The 17,978-nt window shown below is 51.1% G+C and overlaps 1 protein-coding gene across 1 annotated transcript in view; it reads left to right on the top strand.

Annotated features, from left to right (window-relative positions):
• The first annotated feature begins 2,371 nt into the window (after positions 1 to 2,371).
• GALNT17 (polypeptide N-acetylgalactosaminyltransferase 17) overlaps positions 2,372 to 17,978 on the top strand; it is a 381,238-nt gene continuing 365,631 nt past the window's right edge. The window contains exon 1 of the mRNA XM_069486333.1: positions 2,372 to 2,609. Coding sequence (XP_069342434.1) covers positions 2,372 to 2,609 — 238 coding nt within the window. The remainder of the gene's footprint in view (positions 2,610 to 17,978) is intronic.

Here is a 17,978-nt window from a genome sequence, read left to right as displayed (position 1 = left end):
CGTTTAGAGCCACTTACTTATTGCTGGGGGACCTAACCCAGTGCTTCAGCCTTCTCAGCGCTAGTCCTGCGGCTGAGTGAATGTTCAAAAATTATTTTTGCAGAAGCTTCCACTGATTGCGCTAGCTGCCATCTGTAGCGTGGTTATAATAACACCCAACCCAACTGGGTATTCGGTGACATAATGCTCAATAACCCAGGTTCTTCCCACTCAACCTCCCTCTTGCCCAACATGTGTGGTTAAAAAATTATCCCTTGTGGCTTTTGATGTGGTTTTTTTCATTTAACTGTTTTGTATCCACTTTCTTGTGGATTATACAAAGCAAACAGCCCAAGGATCCTACTGAATCTAGGCACAGAGTTCCAAGGGAATGAAATGAAAAGGTTGTTATATTTTTAAATATACTTTTCTGTGTTAAAAATAAAAACATAAAATAATATAACCAAAAGCAAAAACAAAAACAAACCGACCGTACAAAAAAAAAAAAAAAAAAAAAAAAAAAAAAGCGCCACTCAAAAGAAAACGAAAACTTTAATGAGACTGAAATGATGAGGTGGAAACCAGCAGATTCATGGGACTTTGCTGCAATTTTTATTAGTTGGCAGCCTGGTTTCTATTTTAGGCCCAAGGAATTAAATGGATCAAAGTGGGGGTTTGAATTCCAGTATTTCGAGCTCCTGGGTTTTGGGAAGTGAAAGAGGCCTTGGAAATCCAGTAGTCAAATAACTATGCTTCCTATAATAAAATGCGAACGGAGGTGTGGGTTGACACAGAAACAGTGACTCGGACGGTCAGAATTCGCGCACGGATAGGGCCTCCTCAGCCCGCTAACGCCCGGCCTGGCCCCGAAAGTGACAGAATCCGAGTCTCCAGGCCAGATTTTCCCTCTAGCCATTCCCGGCCACGCAAAGCGGAGCAGCGAGCACACAGAAAGGGATGTCTTCATCGCCAGCCAGGATGGAACAAACCCGCCCGCTCGGGGAGTGCTGAGAACCGAAGGGTCCCTCCAGCGCCGGCAGCAGCCAGCATGACTTGACTGCCCCATCCCGCGCGGTCCCACTCTCCGGGCGCCCCCACCCTCCCCGGTGCGCGCGCACCAGCCGGCCGGCCCGGGAGCTGTGCGCTCGGCAGCCTGCGGGCGGCGGCGGCCGACTGGCTCGCGGGGAGAGGGTGGCCAGCGGCGGCGGGGGAGGAGCTGGCGCCGCAGCCGCTCCCCTCGGGCCGCGCCCCGCCCTCTGCCGCCACCTGCGCGTCTCCTCCGGGCTCCCCAGCTCCGGGGCTGTGTGGCTATCGCTGCCGCAGCGGCAGTGTCACTGCGTCCGCCAATTGGGAGACTCGGCGTCTGGCTCTTCGGGACGCGGGACAAGCCGTGCGGCCGGTTCTGGCGAGCGGAGGGTGCGCCGGCGCGCGTCCCTCCCCGCCGCGCTCCCCGCGACGTTTTTGGAGGGGGGCGGAGAACTGCTGTGACTTTTGAGGTGCGACTCCTCCTTCCGGCCAGCCTCCCAACGCGCCGGCTCCGAGACAGGCCAGTGTGCCCCGCAGGCCCCGAAGGCTCTCGGCGCGGTGTTGGGACTTGGAACGTGTCCGGGAGCCGGCGGCGCTGTGCGCGCTGGTGAGTTTGCCCGCGGGGTGGGGAGGCCCCCGCAAGAGGGGCGGAAAGGACGTCGCGCTCGGCCCCCGCGCCCGCCCCCGAGTGCTGCCCCCACTTTGAGAGTAATTGAGACTTGAGCGTGACTGCGGAGCGCCGAGGATGCGGGCGCCCGGCGTGGGCTTCCCCTCTGCCCGGCGTGATGGAACGGGTCGGTGAGCGGAACAAAGGCGCCCGCCCGGGGGAACAGGTCCTCGGCTGAAGAGCGCGGGTCGCGCACCGCGACGGCCGCCTGCGGGCGAGGGTGGTGGCTGTGCGGCCCAAGGCGCTGCGCGTTCCGCCGCGGACAGGCGGCGAGCCCTGAGGCGGGCACCTGCGCGCCGCTCCATCCGCGGCTCCCGGGCAGCCCCCTGGCCAGTCTCGGGGCCCGCGGCGCTGTCGGCACGAGGTCCAGAGGCGAACCCGTTACTGGGGCAGAGGAAAGACCCCGGCCCCCGGCCTTTGGCTGAGACTCCTGGAAGGGGCTGCGCGCGGTGGACTGAGCAGGCATCTCGGGGAGCACTTCTGCAGACCCGTGGTTTCCATGTGAGCGATCCCGCTGTCCCCCCGACCGCCCCATCCTCCCAGCCGTCGCCGCCGCAGCATCTGCGCTGTGGGGCGGCCAGCGGCTGCGACCCTCGCCGGCCGTCTCGGGTGTGAGGCTCGCACGGCTCCCGACTGCCCCGCGCCTCGCGGGAGCCCAGGGGGGCGCGGGTCCGGGGCGAGGGCCGGCCGGGCTGTTTGATGGCTTCACTGAGAAGAGTCAAAGTGCTGCTGGTGTTGAACTTGATCGCGGTGGCCGGTTTCGTGCTCTTCCTGGCCAAGTGCCGGCCCATCGCGGTGCGCAGCGGAGACGCCTTCCACGAGATCCGGCCGCGCGCCGAGGCAGCCAACCTCAGCGCGCACAGCGCCAGCCCCATCCAGGATGCGGTCCTGAAGCGCCTCTCCCTGCTCGAGGACATCGTCTACCGGCAGCTGAATGGTAAGGACGCCCACCGGCTCCCACGGAGTTCGGCGCGGGCGGGTAGGGCACTGGGTGAGCCCTGGGCCCCTGCGCGCTGTGCCCGGGAGCCGGCACCTCCTGGCTCCCGCGCGCCACCCTCCCTGCCCGGTCTCAGGCAGGAGGCCGAGGCTGCTGGAAAGAACAACTACCTGCCTCTTTTCCGTGCCCCAGCTGCAAGTTTGGTTTTATCCTGGAAACATGTCAGTACAGTTGGCGTCAGGTCCCCGTGTGAGGGCAGGAAATCGTTCCCTGGCGACTCCCTGGCGACTCTAGTCCGAGCGCAGAAACTATTGGAGCGGCCAAGTGGGACTAGAAGCGCGGGCCAACGTCTAGGAGGAAATAGCTCTCAGCTCTTAGCGTTTGGTGAGGGGTGATGGGGAAGGGGTAGATTGGCAGGCTTAAATCTCTGCAGACAAAGTCAAGGCCCCAGGTCGCGAAGCTAATGCGCTTAGCTAGTAAGTTGGAAGAATATGTCATCTCTGTATGAGGCGGGCTGCACCGCTAATCATGAGGACTCTTCCCTTCCCGCCGCCTTGGAGGCTGCTATTAAAAAAAACACACCCGGTTTCTCCTCGGGAGCTGCAGAGGGGCGATCAAATTCGCTGTGGGCCTGGGAAACAGGTGTTTCCAGAGTGTAGCAAAGCGAGGTGTGGCATTTCATTGGTGACAGTTGTCATAATCTGTTCCATCTAAAATGCTCTCAGTGCTTCAGGATAAGAGGGAGACTTTTCATGTGCCCTGGTCACACTTGATCCAGGTCCCTGGACATTCTCTGTCCCCAAGGCCAGAGTGAGTGTTACCTACTAAAGCACAGGTGACTTTCCAGGTCTGCTTGGGTTATCCAAGGCAGGTACAGTCCTTAGGTACAGGTTGCCTCCTCCGTTCCTGAACGTCTAACTCATGTTGTCACACGAACTGCAAATAATCGTGAAGATCGTGATAATAACTACTGGGGGAGTTTTGCTGTGCGCCAGACGCTGTGGAAAGACGTTGCAAGTGCATTATCTCATCGCAGTCCAGGGAGGTTCCGCCCCGGCCCCAGATGCAAAATGAGGGAACAAGGTGAGGGGAGGTTAACTAAGGTGCGCAGTGTCCTACTGCTAGGAAGTAGCAGTTTGGAGTCAGAACCCTGTGTCTGGTTGACCACACAGCCTGTGTTCTTGGCCACTACGCACAAACTTCTATCTGTGCTTTCTTTCTAATTACAGGGAATTATTAGGTTTGTTGAAAAAAGATGTAGAGCTGCAAATACAGCTATATTGCTGTGTACATTTGAGGACCAGACTCACCTGTCTTCGCTGCAGTGAGAGTGATCGTGAGATCACCCCTGTGACAGGTGGCAGGGGAAAGGACTGTTCTCTTTCTGCTCACTGATGGTGGGGTAATTCGCCAGGGTGGGGAGCAGCAGTGTGTGTGTGTGTATGTGTGGTCAGATCCTTGAGCACATGAAAGGACACCGTGGTCTTCTTGACATCATAGGACAAGTATCCATGGGGTGCCTTGAGCTTGCATCTGCAGTGGAAACTGCATTCCTCCCCACCCCTCGCAGGGTGCGTGGCCTGGCTGTAGGGTAGCCCGTGGAAGTCATGCGGAAGCTCTTCTCTTGGGGGCCTGAAATCTAAGGCACAGAATGAAACAAAATCCTGTAGCTCATTTCTGGAGGAATTAGAAGCTGTGGGCCTTATTCAGCACAGATTCCTGCCATAGACATAACCGTAGGACCTAAAACTATTAGGCTCTTCTCAGGGACACAGGTCATTTTAGTATTAGTTTCCATTAGGAACATTAAATGGGATATAGCCACGCCTTCCAGCCCTGCTACTTGGAATAATAAAATTCTATGTGGTATTTTCTACATGACACAGACACACATGAACCCACTGAGTCTCTGTAACGACCCTGAGAGATGGACACTCTTACTGCCCCCTGAGTAACTTGCACAGTCACCCAGCCAGAGCATCAGAGCTGGGAATTGAACCTGGACTGTCTGGCTCCAGAATGAAGGTTCTTGGCTGCTGCCCCAGCACGTAGCATGTGCATCAGAATCACCTGGAAGGGCCTGTTAATACACAGATTTCTGGGCCCCACACCCAGAGTCCCTGATTTAGTAGGTCTGGGTGGGGCCTGAGAATTTGCCTCTTTGCCTGGGACCACGACCCACTCTCCCACGCTCTACTGCCTACACCACGCAGTGCAAGGGCAGGAAACCCATCTGACCTCCTGGCTGGAAGGCAGCTGGCTGGGTGGGCTTTTGAGAAGCCGAGGGCTTGCTTCAGCTGAGCTGGGGTCTGGCCTCTTTCTCTGTGCCCTCTGCCATGTAAGCAGCTCCCAGACTGGTTGAGTTGGGTGCTGTGGGTGGGAGAAGGCTGAGTTTTCTTGCCTTGCAGCCTCTGAGCAGGAGCTGGCAGGGAGGCCCAGCCAGTTGAGAGCTTTTCCTGGGCAAGTGAGGAATTCAAGCTGCAACTAGGCAGATGTTATCTTCCTGCCCGCCTAGTATCATTTGTAGTGACATGAGGCTTGCAGGAGAAGATTGTGAAATGGAGAGGACCCTCCCTCTCTCCACCCACCCCCCAAGCGCTCTCCGTTCTTTGCCTGTGCCTGTGTCGGGTAACGCGTGTCCCATCTGTCGATGTGCTAGACCTCCTCCTGCAGCTGGAGGCTGGGGGAGGCAGGAGAAGGCTCCCAGTGCCTGGGGAGATGGGACCTGGCCTTCACCTGTCCTCTTGCTCTGCAGCCTGTCTCCATCCATTGCTCCCCTGGAGGAGAAGGAAACCTTGACCTTAATGTTCTTTATTCCTTCCTTAGGAATTAATTGAAGGCCTGCCGGAGCTGGGCACGGTGCAGGCAGTAGGAGCAAGGCCGCTGGGTCAGCCCCTCTGGTGCAAAGTGAGAACTGGCATTTTAAAGGTTGCTCAGGTTTCCTAACCCTTTGCTGTGAACTCCTGTGACGTTCAGGCAGGAGGGTTTCGTGGAGGGCTCCACCTTCCCCTGCTGCTGAGCCCAACCATCCCTTGTGCTCTCTCAGTGATGAAACAGGCTTTTGTGGAGTGTTCTGCAAGTGGCCCACTGAGACAGCAAGGAATGACCCACACTTCTGCTAAGACTTGGTTCCAAGATCCTGAATCCTGCCTTCTGAAAAACAGCTATATGTTATTGTTGTTTTGTTTTGTTTTTCTTACCACAGGCTGAGAGGGACACTTGAAAGAGAAAGTGGAGATGCTGGTGTAGAGCAGAGAGCAGCCAGAGCTGAATGCGTTTCCCCTCCAGAATGTCTCTTGCAGCTGTTCTTCCATTCCTTCCGTTAGGCCCCTCGTGGCTGCCGCTGCCCCCGCCCTTATTTCCTGCACCTGGACAGTTGAGCCACTGTCCTTTAACCGGGTGCCCTGCCTCTGGTCTCTTGTCCTCCATCCCAGTGAGCACACAATGGCTCCAGCTATCTGGGTGGAGAGCACCACTTCCAAAGGGCCCCACATCTTCCTGTGGCTTCCTGCTTCGTAAGGAGTCGTGGTCCAGCATGAAGGCCACCATTCAGGCCAGCTGACACAGTGTCTCTGGTGTTGTTGCTCTTGCCCACTCCCGTCTGCATCCTTGCACCAGAGCCGTCCACTTGCCACAATACGTCGCATTTGCCTTGGGATTTTTAGCCTCCACAGTTCAGCCCCAGTCTTCGAGAAGTACCAGTTGCCCTGGTTTGCGCCCCCACCCCCTTCCCACATGCTGCCGTCCTTTACTGGACACCTCGTGGGACAGGGTTGTGGCAGGGCACACGGTCTGAGCTCTTCTGGCTCTGAGTTGCTCAAGTCTTTGTTGTCCATGACCCTTTTCACCCCTGGCCTGCACTGCTGTGCCACCGTGGGTTTATTTTTTGAGTCCAGAACTGGACTGTGGGCTTTTAGAGGGATGGAACCATATTTTAAACTTTTTAACACCGCCATTATCCCTCAGCACGCAACAGCACCTTGCACATAATGTGGGCACTTAAGGTTTATTGGTTGATTAATTGGATGAGAGCTAGTTTTAGGAGGTAAATCATAGCCATAGAGGAAATAACCTCAAGATTGTAAAGGCTGGGTTGGGTTGAATGGATGTGGTGAGAGGAGAGGGCTGGAAGGACTTAGCTAGGGAGAGTGAGTGTGAGGAAGCCATCTTGCCTGCACCATCTTGCCTGCGCCATCTTGAGGCCACTGTAGCCTTCACCGTCCTGACTGAAGGGAACCAGATCCTTGGAGGAGCTTGGAAGTGAAGCAGTCAGTTAGGTTAGGAACCAGCAAGTTTCAGTGTGTTTTCTTCAAATGAGTGGTTTTATGATAGGAACGTGCTTTATAGTTGATCTTTGAACAACATTGGGGTTAGGGGTACCAAACCCCTGTGAAGTTGAAAATCCACGTATAACCTTTGACTCCCCCAAAGCTTAACTACTCATAGCCTACTGTTGACCGGAAGCCTTACCAATAACATAAGCAGTCAGTTAACACATATTTTGTATGTTATGCGTATTATATACTATATTCTTATAATAAAGTAAGCTAGAGAAAAAATATTGCCAAGAAAATCACATGGAAGAGAAAATCTATTTACTATTCATTAAGTAGAAGTAGGTCACCACAAAGGTCTTCATCCTTGTCATCTTCACGTTGAGGAGGCTGAGGAGGAGGAGCAAGAGGAGAGGTTGGTCTTTCTGTCTCAGGGGCGGCAGAAGCAGAAGAAAATCTGCATGTAAGTGGACAGGTCAAACCCTTGTGCAGGGTCAACTGTGTATTCCTTTTTGTTGAATAAAATTAATACATGTTTATTGTAGAAAATTTGGAAAATCTAAAAAAAAACAAACCACAGAAGAAAATACTATGTTAAAATATTTTTTAAAAATGATGGCATGGTGATTTTTGTATCAGGATTAGGAAAATAGACCCCGCCAGACAGATTTCTTGTTAGAATTCCCATATAACTGTACATGATTTCTGGCTTTCTGTCACTTTTCTTTCACCTTCTGAGGATGTTATTTATTTTGCTCATTTTAGAGATGAGAAAGGTGAGAAATAAAATGCTGTGTGCCTTAGCCAGGGTGACACAGCCAGTGGAGAGCAGAGCCAGGATTCTTGAATACCAGGGTCCTTTTCCCCAGTCCAGCACCCATCTGATGAGCAAGGGGGAAGAGGTGGGGGTGTGGTGCTTCCCTCGCCCTGTGCAGGCTGCAGGCCCTGGCTGGTGTCCTCTGCTCCCCTCCCCTGGCGCCCCCGCCCCTGCCCCCCGAGTCCCCAGGCAGTGCAGCGGAAGGACGAAGGTTGCACGTCAGAGCTCTAGCCCGGTAAGCCCAGGGCAGCTCTGTTGTAGGAGGAAATGCAATCGATTCAAGTTAGGTTCCAAATTTAGATTTCAGAAGGATATTGAATAGAAGCGAGGTTGCTTGAAGAAATTGAAAGTCTTCGTGGAAATGGAAAGACGTCACAATTGCCTATCCCAGTCCTGCCCCCAAGCCACCCAGGCACGTGAAGCTGGAGTCTGAGCTGCAGAAAACCACAACGTCCCCAAATAACCCAAGCATGGCCCATCCAGCCTGACACATAGGCCAGACCCCCTAGGCAAAGAAAGTGAACTGGCACAGAGGGACAGAGGAGAGGTTTGCTTTCACAGGTCCCCAAGGTGGAGTCTGAAAGAGAGGGATGGTGTTTTGAAAGCATCTCTTTTCATGGGTACCAGAGCTGGCCTGGTGCTATTTCCCCTTTGCTGCTGGGATGGAGACGTGCTCCCGTGGGCCACGGATCTTGGATGGTACCAGCATTCCCGTGGGAAGGACATAAGGGGAAGAGAGGAGAGGGCAAACATGCGTATTAAAATCAGTCAGAGCATCAGCAGGAAACCAGGGCAGGGCAAGCCTTCACATGCTGCACACAGACATTCAGCAGGGCTGGAGGACAGGCTGGGCCCCAGGGCTGCAGAGGCTCGGTCAGCAGAGCCAGGGCCTGAGTGCTGGAGGGAAGCTCACTTCCTTTACCTCCAAGGACTCATGGCATCTGGTCGCAGCTGGCCCCTCCTGGAGAAATGGGGAGCCCCGTTCTTGAGCAGCCCTCAGATGCAGGCACATCTGTGTTGGCCAGTGTGTGTGACAGGCACCCTGCCAGCGGGGGCAGCTGCCTCCTGCCCAGCCCAGAGGTAGCCGGAGAGGCAGCCAGTGTCACTCTCGCAGAAGAAATCCAACTCCCCTGACCTTTGCTTGTTGCCAAATCGAGAGTGTCCTTTGTGGAGAGGAAGAAGCTCAGTAATTACTAAGCGCTAAGAGTGACCACGGGAAGAGGGAGCATGGACACAGAGAGGCCCAAGGCAAGTGAAGAAACAACCTAAGACTGGATGACCCGAGAGTCTAAGAATATCTTGGAAGAAAGATTGTTGACTTGGGCATCAGACAGACTGGGTTTGAATTCCAGCTCTGTCACTTGTTAACTCTGTGACCTTGGGCAAGTCACTTCACTTCTCAGCTGCAAAATGGGGTCCTCCTATGTCAGGATAAGTTGAAATTCACAATGTAGAGCACAAGCATGGAACGCAACACAGGCAGCTGTGAGATACAGACTCCTTGAGGGAAGAGAACTTGTTTGCTTTGCTTGACATCTCTGATGCTGGAGCTGCCCTGGCCCGTGGTAGGTGTCAGCAAATGTTTCTCAAATGAACGCATGGACAGCTAGTGATGCTTCATAGCAGAGCATGGTCGTTGTTGTCTGTGTTGTGAATCTCAAAAGAGGTAAGAGGATGGTCTGGGCACTGTGGCTCATGCCTGTAATCCCAGCACTTTGGGAGGCCAAGGTGAGAGGATTGCTTGAGGTCAGGATTTTGAGACCAGTCTGGGCAACATAGTGAGACTCCATCTCTACAAATAATAAAAAAATTAGCCAGGCTTAGTGATGTATGCCTGTCGTCCTAGCTACTCAGGAGGCTGAGGTGGGAGGATGGCTTGAACTCCGGAGTTGCAGGTGCAGGTTATAATGGGCTATGATTGTGCCACTGCACTCCTGCCTGGACGACAGAATGAGACTGTGTCTCTTAAAAAAAAAAAAAAAAAAAAAGGAGGCAAGGAAGGTCCTTTTCCTTCTAACTTTCTTGGACTCTTTGGATTACTTGTGACCCTTCTCTCCTCCTTGTGTTCAAGGCTGAACTTTTTCTTCTTCTTTCTCCTTGCATTCCCCCTTCCTCTTACTTATAATGACAGTGCCTTTGGGTGATGGCTTTTGAGGCCCAGGAGAAGAAACGGCAGCCCATGTCTGTCAAATCCCATGGGGGAACACGCTGGCTGTTCACATCCGTTAGCGAGCACGTCCTCGCTGCGAGGTGTGCGCCAGCTGCTGAGAGTCCAGAGAGGTGCAGACGTGCTGCCTACCTAGACACCGTGGGCTTGTCGGAAAGATACGTTTGTAGTTTCACCAGCTCCCTGCTAGGTCCCAGAAGAATGTTAGAGTGAGCATGGAAGTAATGAGGCCGGAACTGGCGCACACTAGGTGCTTAACCAAGGAGCGCTGAACTTAAACAAGAGTGCTAAGAAGTTTTGACACGTGGAGCCAGGTAGTGAGACCACCTGTGGAAGAGGTGGAAGCAAGTCAGAGGCAATGGATGCTCCTGAGAGACGGTCAGGGCCCAGAGCAAGGGAACGGCGTAGGCAGGAGAGTGTGTGGGGACAAAAGCAAGGCACTGTGGCGGGAGCTTTGTGGCAGAGTGCAGCTTGTTCGGGAGGCCAGCTGGAGGCTGGACTGCGCCAGGCTTGGAATCCCAGGCTGGTTTGGATTTAATTCCTTAGGCGTGGGGAGCCATCAGGTGACCAGGTCACTGCGGTGACCTAAGGTGATGTCGTGTCAGGGTTGGTGCCTGCGAGGACGGGCGGGAGAGTGGGTTAGATTGCAGCAGCCTGTGGACCCTGCTGGTGTCGCTGGCACGGCTGGCCCCGCCTCCGAGTACAGACTCCTCCCACCCCCACCCGCCCCGAATCTCAGTGGTTCCCGCGGCCCCTCCCTGGAGACACTGCCTCTGTGTCCACGTCCCCAGCTGAGAGTCAGCACCTGGACTTGCTGCATTTGGCAAATCTGAATGAACCCTGGAAGCTCTGCGGTGAGCTCTCCTCTGGGCTCCCGGTTCTCCCTGAGGCCCGGCCCCAAGCACACCCCTGTCTCCAGCTGCCCGTGGCTCCCGTCCTCCTGGGTCCATCCTGGGCAGTCTGCCAGGAATCGTCCTGCCATCCAGGGTCCTCGCCGCCTTGTCCCCCGTGGCATCCCACTAATGGTGGATCAACTTATTCTCCAGGAAGTTCCCACCGCGGCAGGTGTCGGTGCCACAATGACGCGTGCTCTCATCTGAGCTGGGCCCTCAGCTCGTCCAGCACGTGGTGACAGTTCTTTCTGTTCCCCACACCTCCCCGAGCCAAGGCAGGAGGGCGGTGGGCTGTGGGAGGGGGGTCTGCGGGAGGCCGTGGAGAGGGCTGGGAGGAGGGGTCTGACTCGAGACGCAGTCCCCTCCCGTCCCGCCTCGCTCCCACTGCTGCCTTTAAATGACACGGATGCTTGTTCCACCCCATCTGCCTCCCGGCAGCCGACTTCATGCAGGCTTTGTCCCAGCTGGGGCTGCTGCAGCGACTGAGTCCACACGGGTGTGGTGTCTGGGGCCACCGCCAGGCCTCCGGGCCCTCCTGCCCTTCTGGATTTAGAAGGAATGTCACGATGCAGGGGCAGAACCGGGCTTTCTCAGCAGCTACTGAAGGAACGAGAGATGGAACCCAGAAGTACAGGGCAGCCTGCTCCCCATGGGGTGGTCTTTGGCCAGCAGGGAACAGGGGCCCCAAAGAAGCACATAAATTGTCCCCCCTCAGCAGGGCAGTCTGGAGACGCAGTGCCCATGTGGCCCCTGGGAAGAGCCCAGTGAGATGTGCTCACTGCGTTCTCTCCCTCCCTCAGCACGGAGAGCAAACGCAGGACTTGCGTGGCTGAAAGACCTGCCTGTCCCTCAGCGAGTGCCCCTGACAGGTCTTTAGACTGTGCTGACGTGTGAACGACAACCGGCTTAGCCACTGATACAGAAGTTTTCCCTATTAATAATGTCCCTGTCGTTGCTAACTGCAGAGCCTCAGCCTTGCCATGCATGAGTAATAAACCGCCACGTAATTACAGGCGGTCACATCCAGACACCAACACACGGACGTGCTGACAAGTAATAGGGAGCAAGGTTCCAGAAGAACTTCCTCCGTCCCGGCGTCAGACACAGTGGCTAATTGTGCGATTAGTGTTTGCTGAGGGATGTCCTGTAGTTACACGCAGCTCGTGAGGTGCCAGACGTCCCCAGTAGAAAGAGCATGAACTTAGGGTCAGGAAACCGGGGTTCTAGGGCTACTCTCCCTCTAGGGATCAAAGTTTACACATCTGTAAAATGAGAGCCGCACGACTTTAGGGTACTTTAACTCTCAGATTATGAATAACGCTCCCTCAATCTTATTAAAATTTCATGCATTCTCCAAGGATGAATTCAGAAGCCTTTTATGCCCTGACTACCTTGTCAGGATCACTTGTCTTTTCTTCTGGGCGCTTGTGATGTTTTCAGGCTTTTAGCCCTTGTTCCTGTCTCGTCTTGCATTATAATGAGTTGTTGACATGATCAGACCCAGTGATTTCCAAGAAGAGTCAGTTTTATTCATTTTCTAAAATCCCTCTCCATGTCATTTAGGAATTAATTTGTGAGCAAGTAACTTGTTCTCACGTCACATGTCCAGAAGTAGTGGGAGCTCGTGCTGGTTTGGCATCATGATGTCACAGCTCATGTCGTTATATTTCTCTTGGTCTTTGCTTCATGGCTACGAGATGGCTGCTGTAGTTCCAGTCATTGCATCTTTGGACAAGGTAGGAATTCCTGTACCAGTGGCCACATCTGCTCCTATTGTTTAATCAGGAAAGAAAATCTTTTCCAGAACTCTGCCTGATAGGCTCCTACATGTGGGCCGGGACATAGTCCCATGACCAACCTTGCTTTAAGAGAATAGTTGCTTTCCAGAGAAAGTATGATGGTAGCAAAAGGAGGGACGGGGTGGTGTTTGCGTCGTGAATCCACAGTGTCTGCCATCCCCTTTCTACCCCCAATACATTTCAATGAATATTAAAATAAAGCAAGACTCTTGGCTAACTAAAAATTCAATGAAGTTAGAATACTTGATTTCTTGGGCATTCTGATAAACTTAGATTTGACCTGAAGACATCTCATAGATTGAAACTACCATGTATAACTGTATTTTGTCAATGTTAAGATGCACATTTTTACATCTCTGAAATTGGGATTCATCTTATGATCAGTGGTGTGTCATTGATCAGTGGCAGCCTTTCTTCCCCTTATGGGTACATAAAAATGGTGTATCTTACAGCTGAAGGCATCTTAGATTTGATGCAATATGATAATACATGGTATTTTTGTCCATACATATGTATACCACAGTTTACCACACAGCTATGTTTTTGAGCCTCAAGTCCATATCCCATGTTTTGTGTTATTTAATTTTACATCAAACCTACTTAACACTAGTATTTCTATTTTACATGTGAGGAAGCTGAAACTCAGAGAATAAATTGGTTGAACAGAGACACCTACCAGCTGCCCCATTCTGGGTCTTTGTTGTGAAGTTGGTACTCGCTGCCTCACGGGTGTGGGGTCAAGTAGTGCTCAGTTGGTAGCTGGTCCGGGGACTGCAGAGGGGCAATGCGCTGGGGTAACTGTGGTCATGCCAGCCACCAGGGACAGTGTGGCCACAGGGAACCTTCTGTCACTCAGGTTTAGCAGTCACTCTTGTGTAAAGTTGTTCATTCTAAGGCTCTAAATTATGCTGTGTGAGCTTTAAATCCAGCCCATAATTAGAACAAAATGTGAGAAAAGTGAAATTGATATTAAGTTAATTAAAAGGCTTTGCTTATATTTGCAAGGAAATTAGCACAACAAGCACAAGAGTGCTGACAAGTGCACACTGTTAATTTCTTCTTCGTTTGGACAACTCTCAGCAGCCTCGGGCTAGCTTTGTTCCTTGGCTTCTGCCCTGTGTCTGCACATCCATCTTAGTGGTATCATGGTGGCTTTAACTGGGCAAGATCCAGCATCATCTGGTGACAGTCATGTGTTAATGGATACCAAGCCTTGCGTAGGAGTCGCGCCATCCATCTGAGGCTCCAGGCCCCAGAAGTGTGGGCGTGGGGCTTCAGAGATTGTGTGTCATCGCGTAGGCACAAGCTTCCAGGAAGCGGATCCAAATGTTAATGTGGTTCCCTTGTGTCTAGAAGGTAAATCTTTTGGCTCTAGTGTACCCTCCTCATTTCTGTCCACTGTCTTAATCTATGCCGCAGACCTGGGTTTGAGTGTGCAATGCAGAATTTTAGATTGGACTTCCTAGAAGGCAGAGAGGATGTCTTTTTTATGTTACCCTTTATACCAGACCAGGGTCTGGCTTAGGGAGGCTGACGTTAGACAGCCTAGAACTATCTTGTCTTTAGTTGGAGTGGCAAAGGCAATGCTGTGTTCACTAGGGAATTTTCTTTTCTCCATGGGCATAGAGCTAACCTAAAACCTCTCCTACCATCAGGTGGGGCCATGTGCTTAAGTTCTGAGCCATGGCAATGGGTAGAAGTGATGTTTGCCGCTGTTAGACGTGGCCCACAAAAACACCTGGGGCATCCTACATGCCTTCTTTCTTTACCTTTCAGCAATGGCCCTGGAGTCCACTTCTTGGTAGCACACAAGATGGAAGGATCCTTGTCCCTGAATGACTGCATGGAGCAGAGCACCATCCTCCCCAGCCATCTCTTGCATTGGGCCATTGTGTTAAGCCATTGAGATTTTGGAGCTTATCTGTTACAGCAGCTAGTGATACTTATCCTGACTAATACAGTTAAGCAGGGCTGGACCACTTAGTCTCCCTAAGCACTATCTACTCTTGGCCTCTGTCCTTGATTAATATGACCAGCAAATACTGATTGAACTTAAACAATAAGTGGGGTAAGGTGGTTAGATTGAAAGTCACCTATTTCTAGGTCAGCTTCTGTGCTTGATCTGCTGTTGGCTTTAAGAAAATAGTCTTGTTTCCTGGTGTTCTATTTACAGAATGATGGAATGATTATAATCATCTCCTACTTATGCGTCTTTTTGGAGCTGAGGGATCAGTATTGAAATATAGCTAAGTTGTTTGCAATTATAAACAACTAAATAATATATGCATTGTCTTTATTACAGTTTCTGCTGATAGGAACTGGCATTTTTCAAGATGAGACAAACTGAAAAGGTTAGTTTAAGAATTAGCAATTAAAAAAATCATGATCTTTGCAGCCATCGCACTTTAAATCATACAAACATTTATGTTTGTGCCAAAGTCCCACAATTTCCTTTAGAGCAATTACTGAAATGCATTCACAAGATAAAAATGGAGTTCGAGGAAGAATATTTAAGAGCTCTTTAATGATGTTAAAAACTTTGCTAATTTGCCAGGTTGTTCTAAAATCCACTTCAGTTTTTTTTTTCCCCTGCCTACCCATCTTCCTGCAATTGAACTGATTCCTGGAGACTCGAAGAAAGGGGCTAAAGCTACTAATAAATTACACACATCTCATGAAATATCTTTTCAAGGGCTTTTTCTTTTCCTTCATTAGCTGAAGGTGAACACTCAGGAAGATGTAGGAACCCCTGGGCTGTGTTTACTTGCACAAAGCAATTTGGGGAGAAAACAAAAGCTAAGCAGTAGTTACTAATGGGTGGTTTGAATTAAACTCTTTTTCTTTTATTGTGCCTCAGTGGCTTGTATATGCAGACCCTTGGGGAGGAGTAGACTGCTCTAATTCCGTCATCCTCATCCTCCTTATGTGGATCTCAGCTTGGCAAAACCGTATTTAGTGAATGGCTTTTGGACCCTTCTCCCCCATCATCATTACTTGGTCCTTCTTCAGGGCTCTGAAAACCCAAGGGCCCTGGGGACCTGTCCTTCCTCCTCCCCGCAAGAAATGATCCAATGTTAATGGTTCACATTTTCATTACAGTGTAAGTTCCTACATACTTCTCAGGGATGATTCTGTTGGAAGTCTAACCCTCCAAAGAGAAAGTTTGACAGCTCTGAGTTCCAGACTAGAGCCAGAGATGTGACCCTGACCCCCTTGCCCTGACTCAGCTACCTCCCTAAGCAGCTGACCGCCAGGGACTTTCACACAGTGGGCTGAACGTGGGCTTTGGAGTTAGACAGATGGGATCTCAGACTTCCTTTTGGCCACTTAACAAAGCCAAGCCAAAGCTTGGGCTTTGGGAAAATCACACAACATTGCTGAGATTCAGTTTACCTGTGTGGAAGACAGTAGCTGCTCCTATAAACATGATAAAGACTGTATAAGGTGAGATTTGTAGGGTACCTTGAAGAGTTCCTGTAAGTAGGGGCATGTTGGTGAATGATATTAATATTGTAGTGGTGTTAGTTATTACCGGGGCTGCTCTTTGGAACAAGACCTTCCAGGACTCAGTTTTCTGCCCTGTAAAATCTAGATAAGATATAAAGTGTGTTCAAGTTCTGTCATTTTACGCATCAGAAAGGTAAAGTCAAAGATAGAAAGAGAATGTATTCTCATGTAAACAATGGCTGGTCAGATCTGCATGTTCTGGAAGCAATGAAAAGTTCAATCTAGAGGAATGGGAAATGATTTTCTTAGGTGTGGTGGTTTAAAAATGTACCTGCAAATTCAACACTTTTCCCATCAAAAGGTGGGGTTTAATTCCCCTCTCATTGATTATGTGCTTGCCTCAGTGACTTGCTTCTAGGGTATAGAATTCAGTGGAAATGGTGTTGCGTGACTTCTGAGGCTGGATCACAAAGGGCGAGAGAGCTTCTGCCTGAGCACGCTCTCTTTGCACATGCATCTTTGAAGCCTTTAACTACTATCTAAGAAACTGGGCTGATCATGTGGAGAGAGAGAGGGGCTGGGGAGGGAGAGAGATCGTGCGCGAGAGAGATGCTCAAGGAGCCCTGGCTTTCCCAGCTCCCAGCTCTTTGTGTCTGCCCAGCGCAGATACCAGACCCCAGACCGAGTGAGGGAGCCTCCCAGCTTACTGCCAAGTGGGGCAGAGACAGCCGTTCCCACCCCGAAGCCCTGCCCAGATTGCAGCTTCATGAGCAAAATAATTGTAGTTGTCATTTTAAGCCACTGACTTTTTGGGTGGTTTGTTATATAGCAATAAATAATTGGAACAGTAGGTCAGTGTCCTTGTGTTTGATAAGGTGTTTTTGATCATGATAGCAATGCTAGCAGTAATAAATTTAACAATAGCTAACGTTTATTGAGCACTTGCTTAAAGTTCCAGGCACTATACTAAAGGCTTTATATGTAGAAGTGGCTAATGAATTTTTTTTCACATGTCTTGGATTTACACGCCTCTGGTAGACTGCAGGTAAGATCTTGACTATTGCAGTGGGGGTTAGGTTGGCCAAGGATTTCAGGTGTCTTCCAGCCAAATCTCTGACAGTCGGCCTGGACCGCTGAGCACCGCTGCTGGGTTTAGGTGGTAGAAACAAGGGTGGCTGTCCTGTGTTGGGTTCATCCCACATGGGTGTCACTTAGTGAACACAGAACATCACATCCAGTCTCATGAACCCTACCATGAACCCTACCACCAAAGTTCCCTGTTTCACACTGTTTTGGGTCTTTTCAGCAGAGACAAGAACACATTCGACAGAGCCTGTTTCTATAGGACACAAATGATTTTCTACTTTTTGTAGAACCTGGAGAATTTGGTGCTTCTACAAATAATACATACTGCAGACCTACAGGGCACTTTATTTTCTGGAGGTTTCAGTAAATACTGCAAACTTCTTTTATTCTAATTAAGTAGAGTGGGAAGTTGGGGGCTTATCTGAGTTAATTATGATCTTGTAACAGAGGAAACAGATCAATATGCCTCACTTTTCCCGGAGTGAGAACATTTTTTATTTCATCTTTAACTTGGACACACACAGTGCCAATAGCTTTAAGGGGATGCAGGGGGCCAGGGCTTCCCATGCCTGGCTGAGTTTCGTATTTACCTGGGAAACCTTGGAAATAAATACCAACTTCCAGATCCTTCTACCTGGAGGGTCACATTTTGTAGATATGAGGTGGTACTTGACAAGGGAATCTTTTCTTTTTTTGAGAGCTCAGGAGGTGATTCCAGTGAGCCACTGAGATGGTTGACACCTGTGTTTTGAAGTACTTTCTCGTCATTTTCTCTTGGCAAAAGCCTTGAAGTCTTCATACCTGTGAACCACTTCTTTGAGATCTAGGCAGATATCACCTCTGGTTCCAAGATCTGCATCTGTAAAAATATTGAGCACTCATATGG

The sequence above is a fragment of the Eulemur rufifrons genome, chromosome 14, assembly GCF_041146395.1.
Source record: "Eulemur rufifrons isolate Redbay chromosome 14, OSU_ERuf_1, whole genome shotgun sequence".
In the NCBI taxonomy this organism is placed as follows: Eukaryota; Metazoa; Chordata; class Mammalia; order Primates; family Lemuridae; genus Eulemur; species Eulemur rufifrons.
The sequence above is the reverse complement of the archived record's forward strand: the minus strand, read 5'-3'. Positions and strand labels throughout refer to the sequence as shown.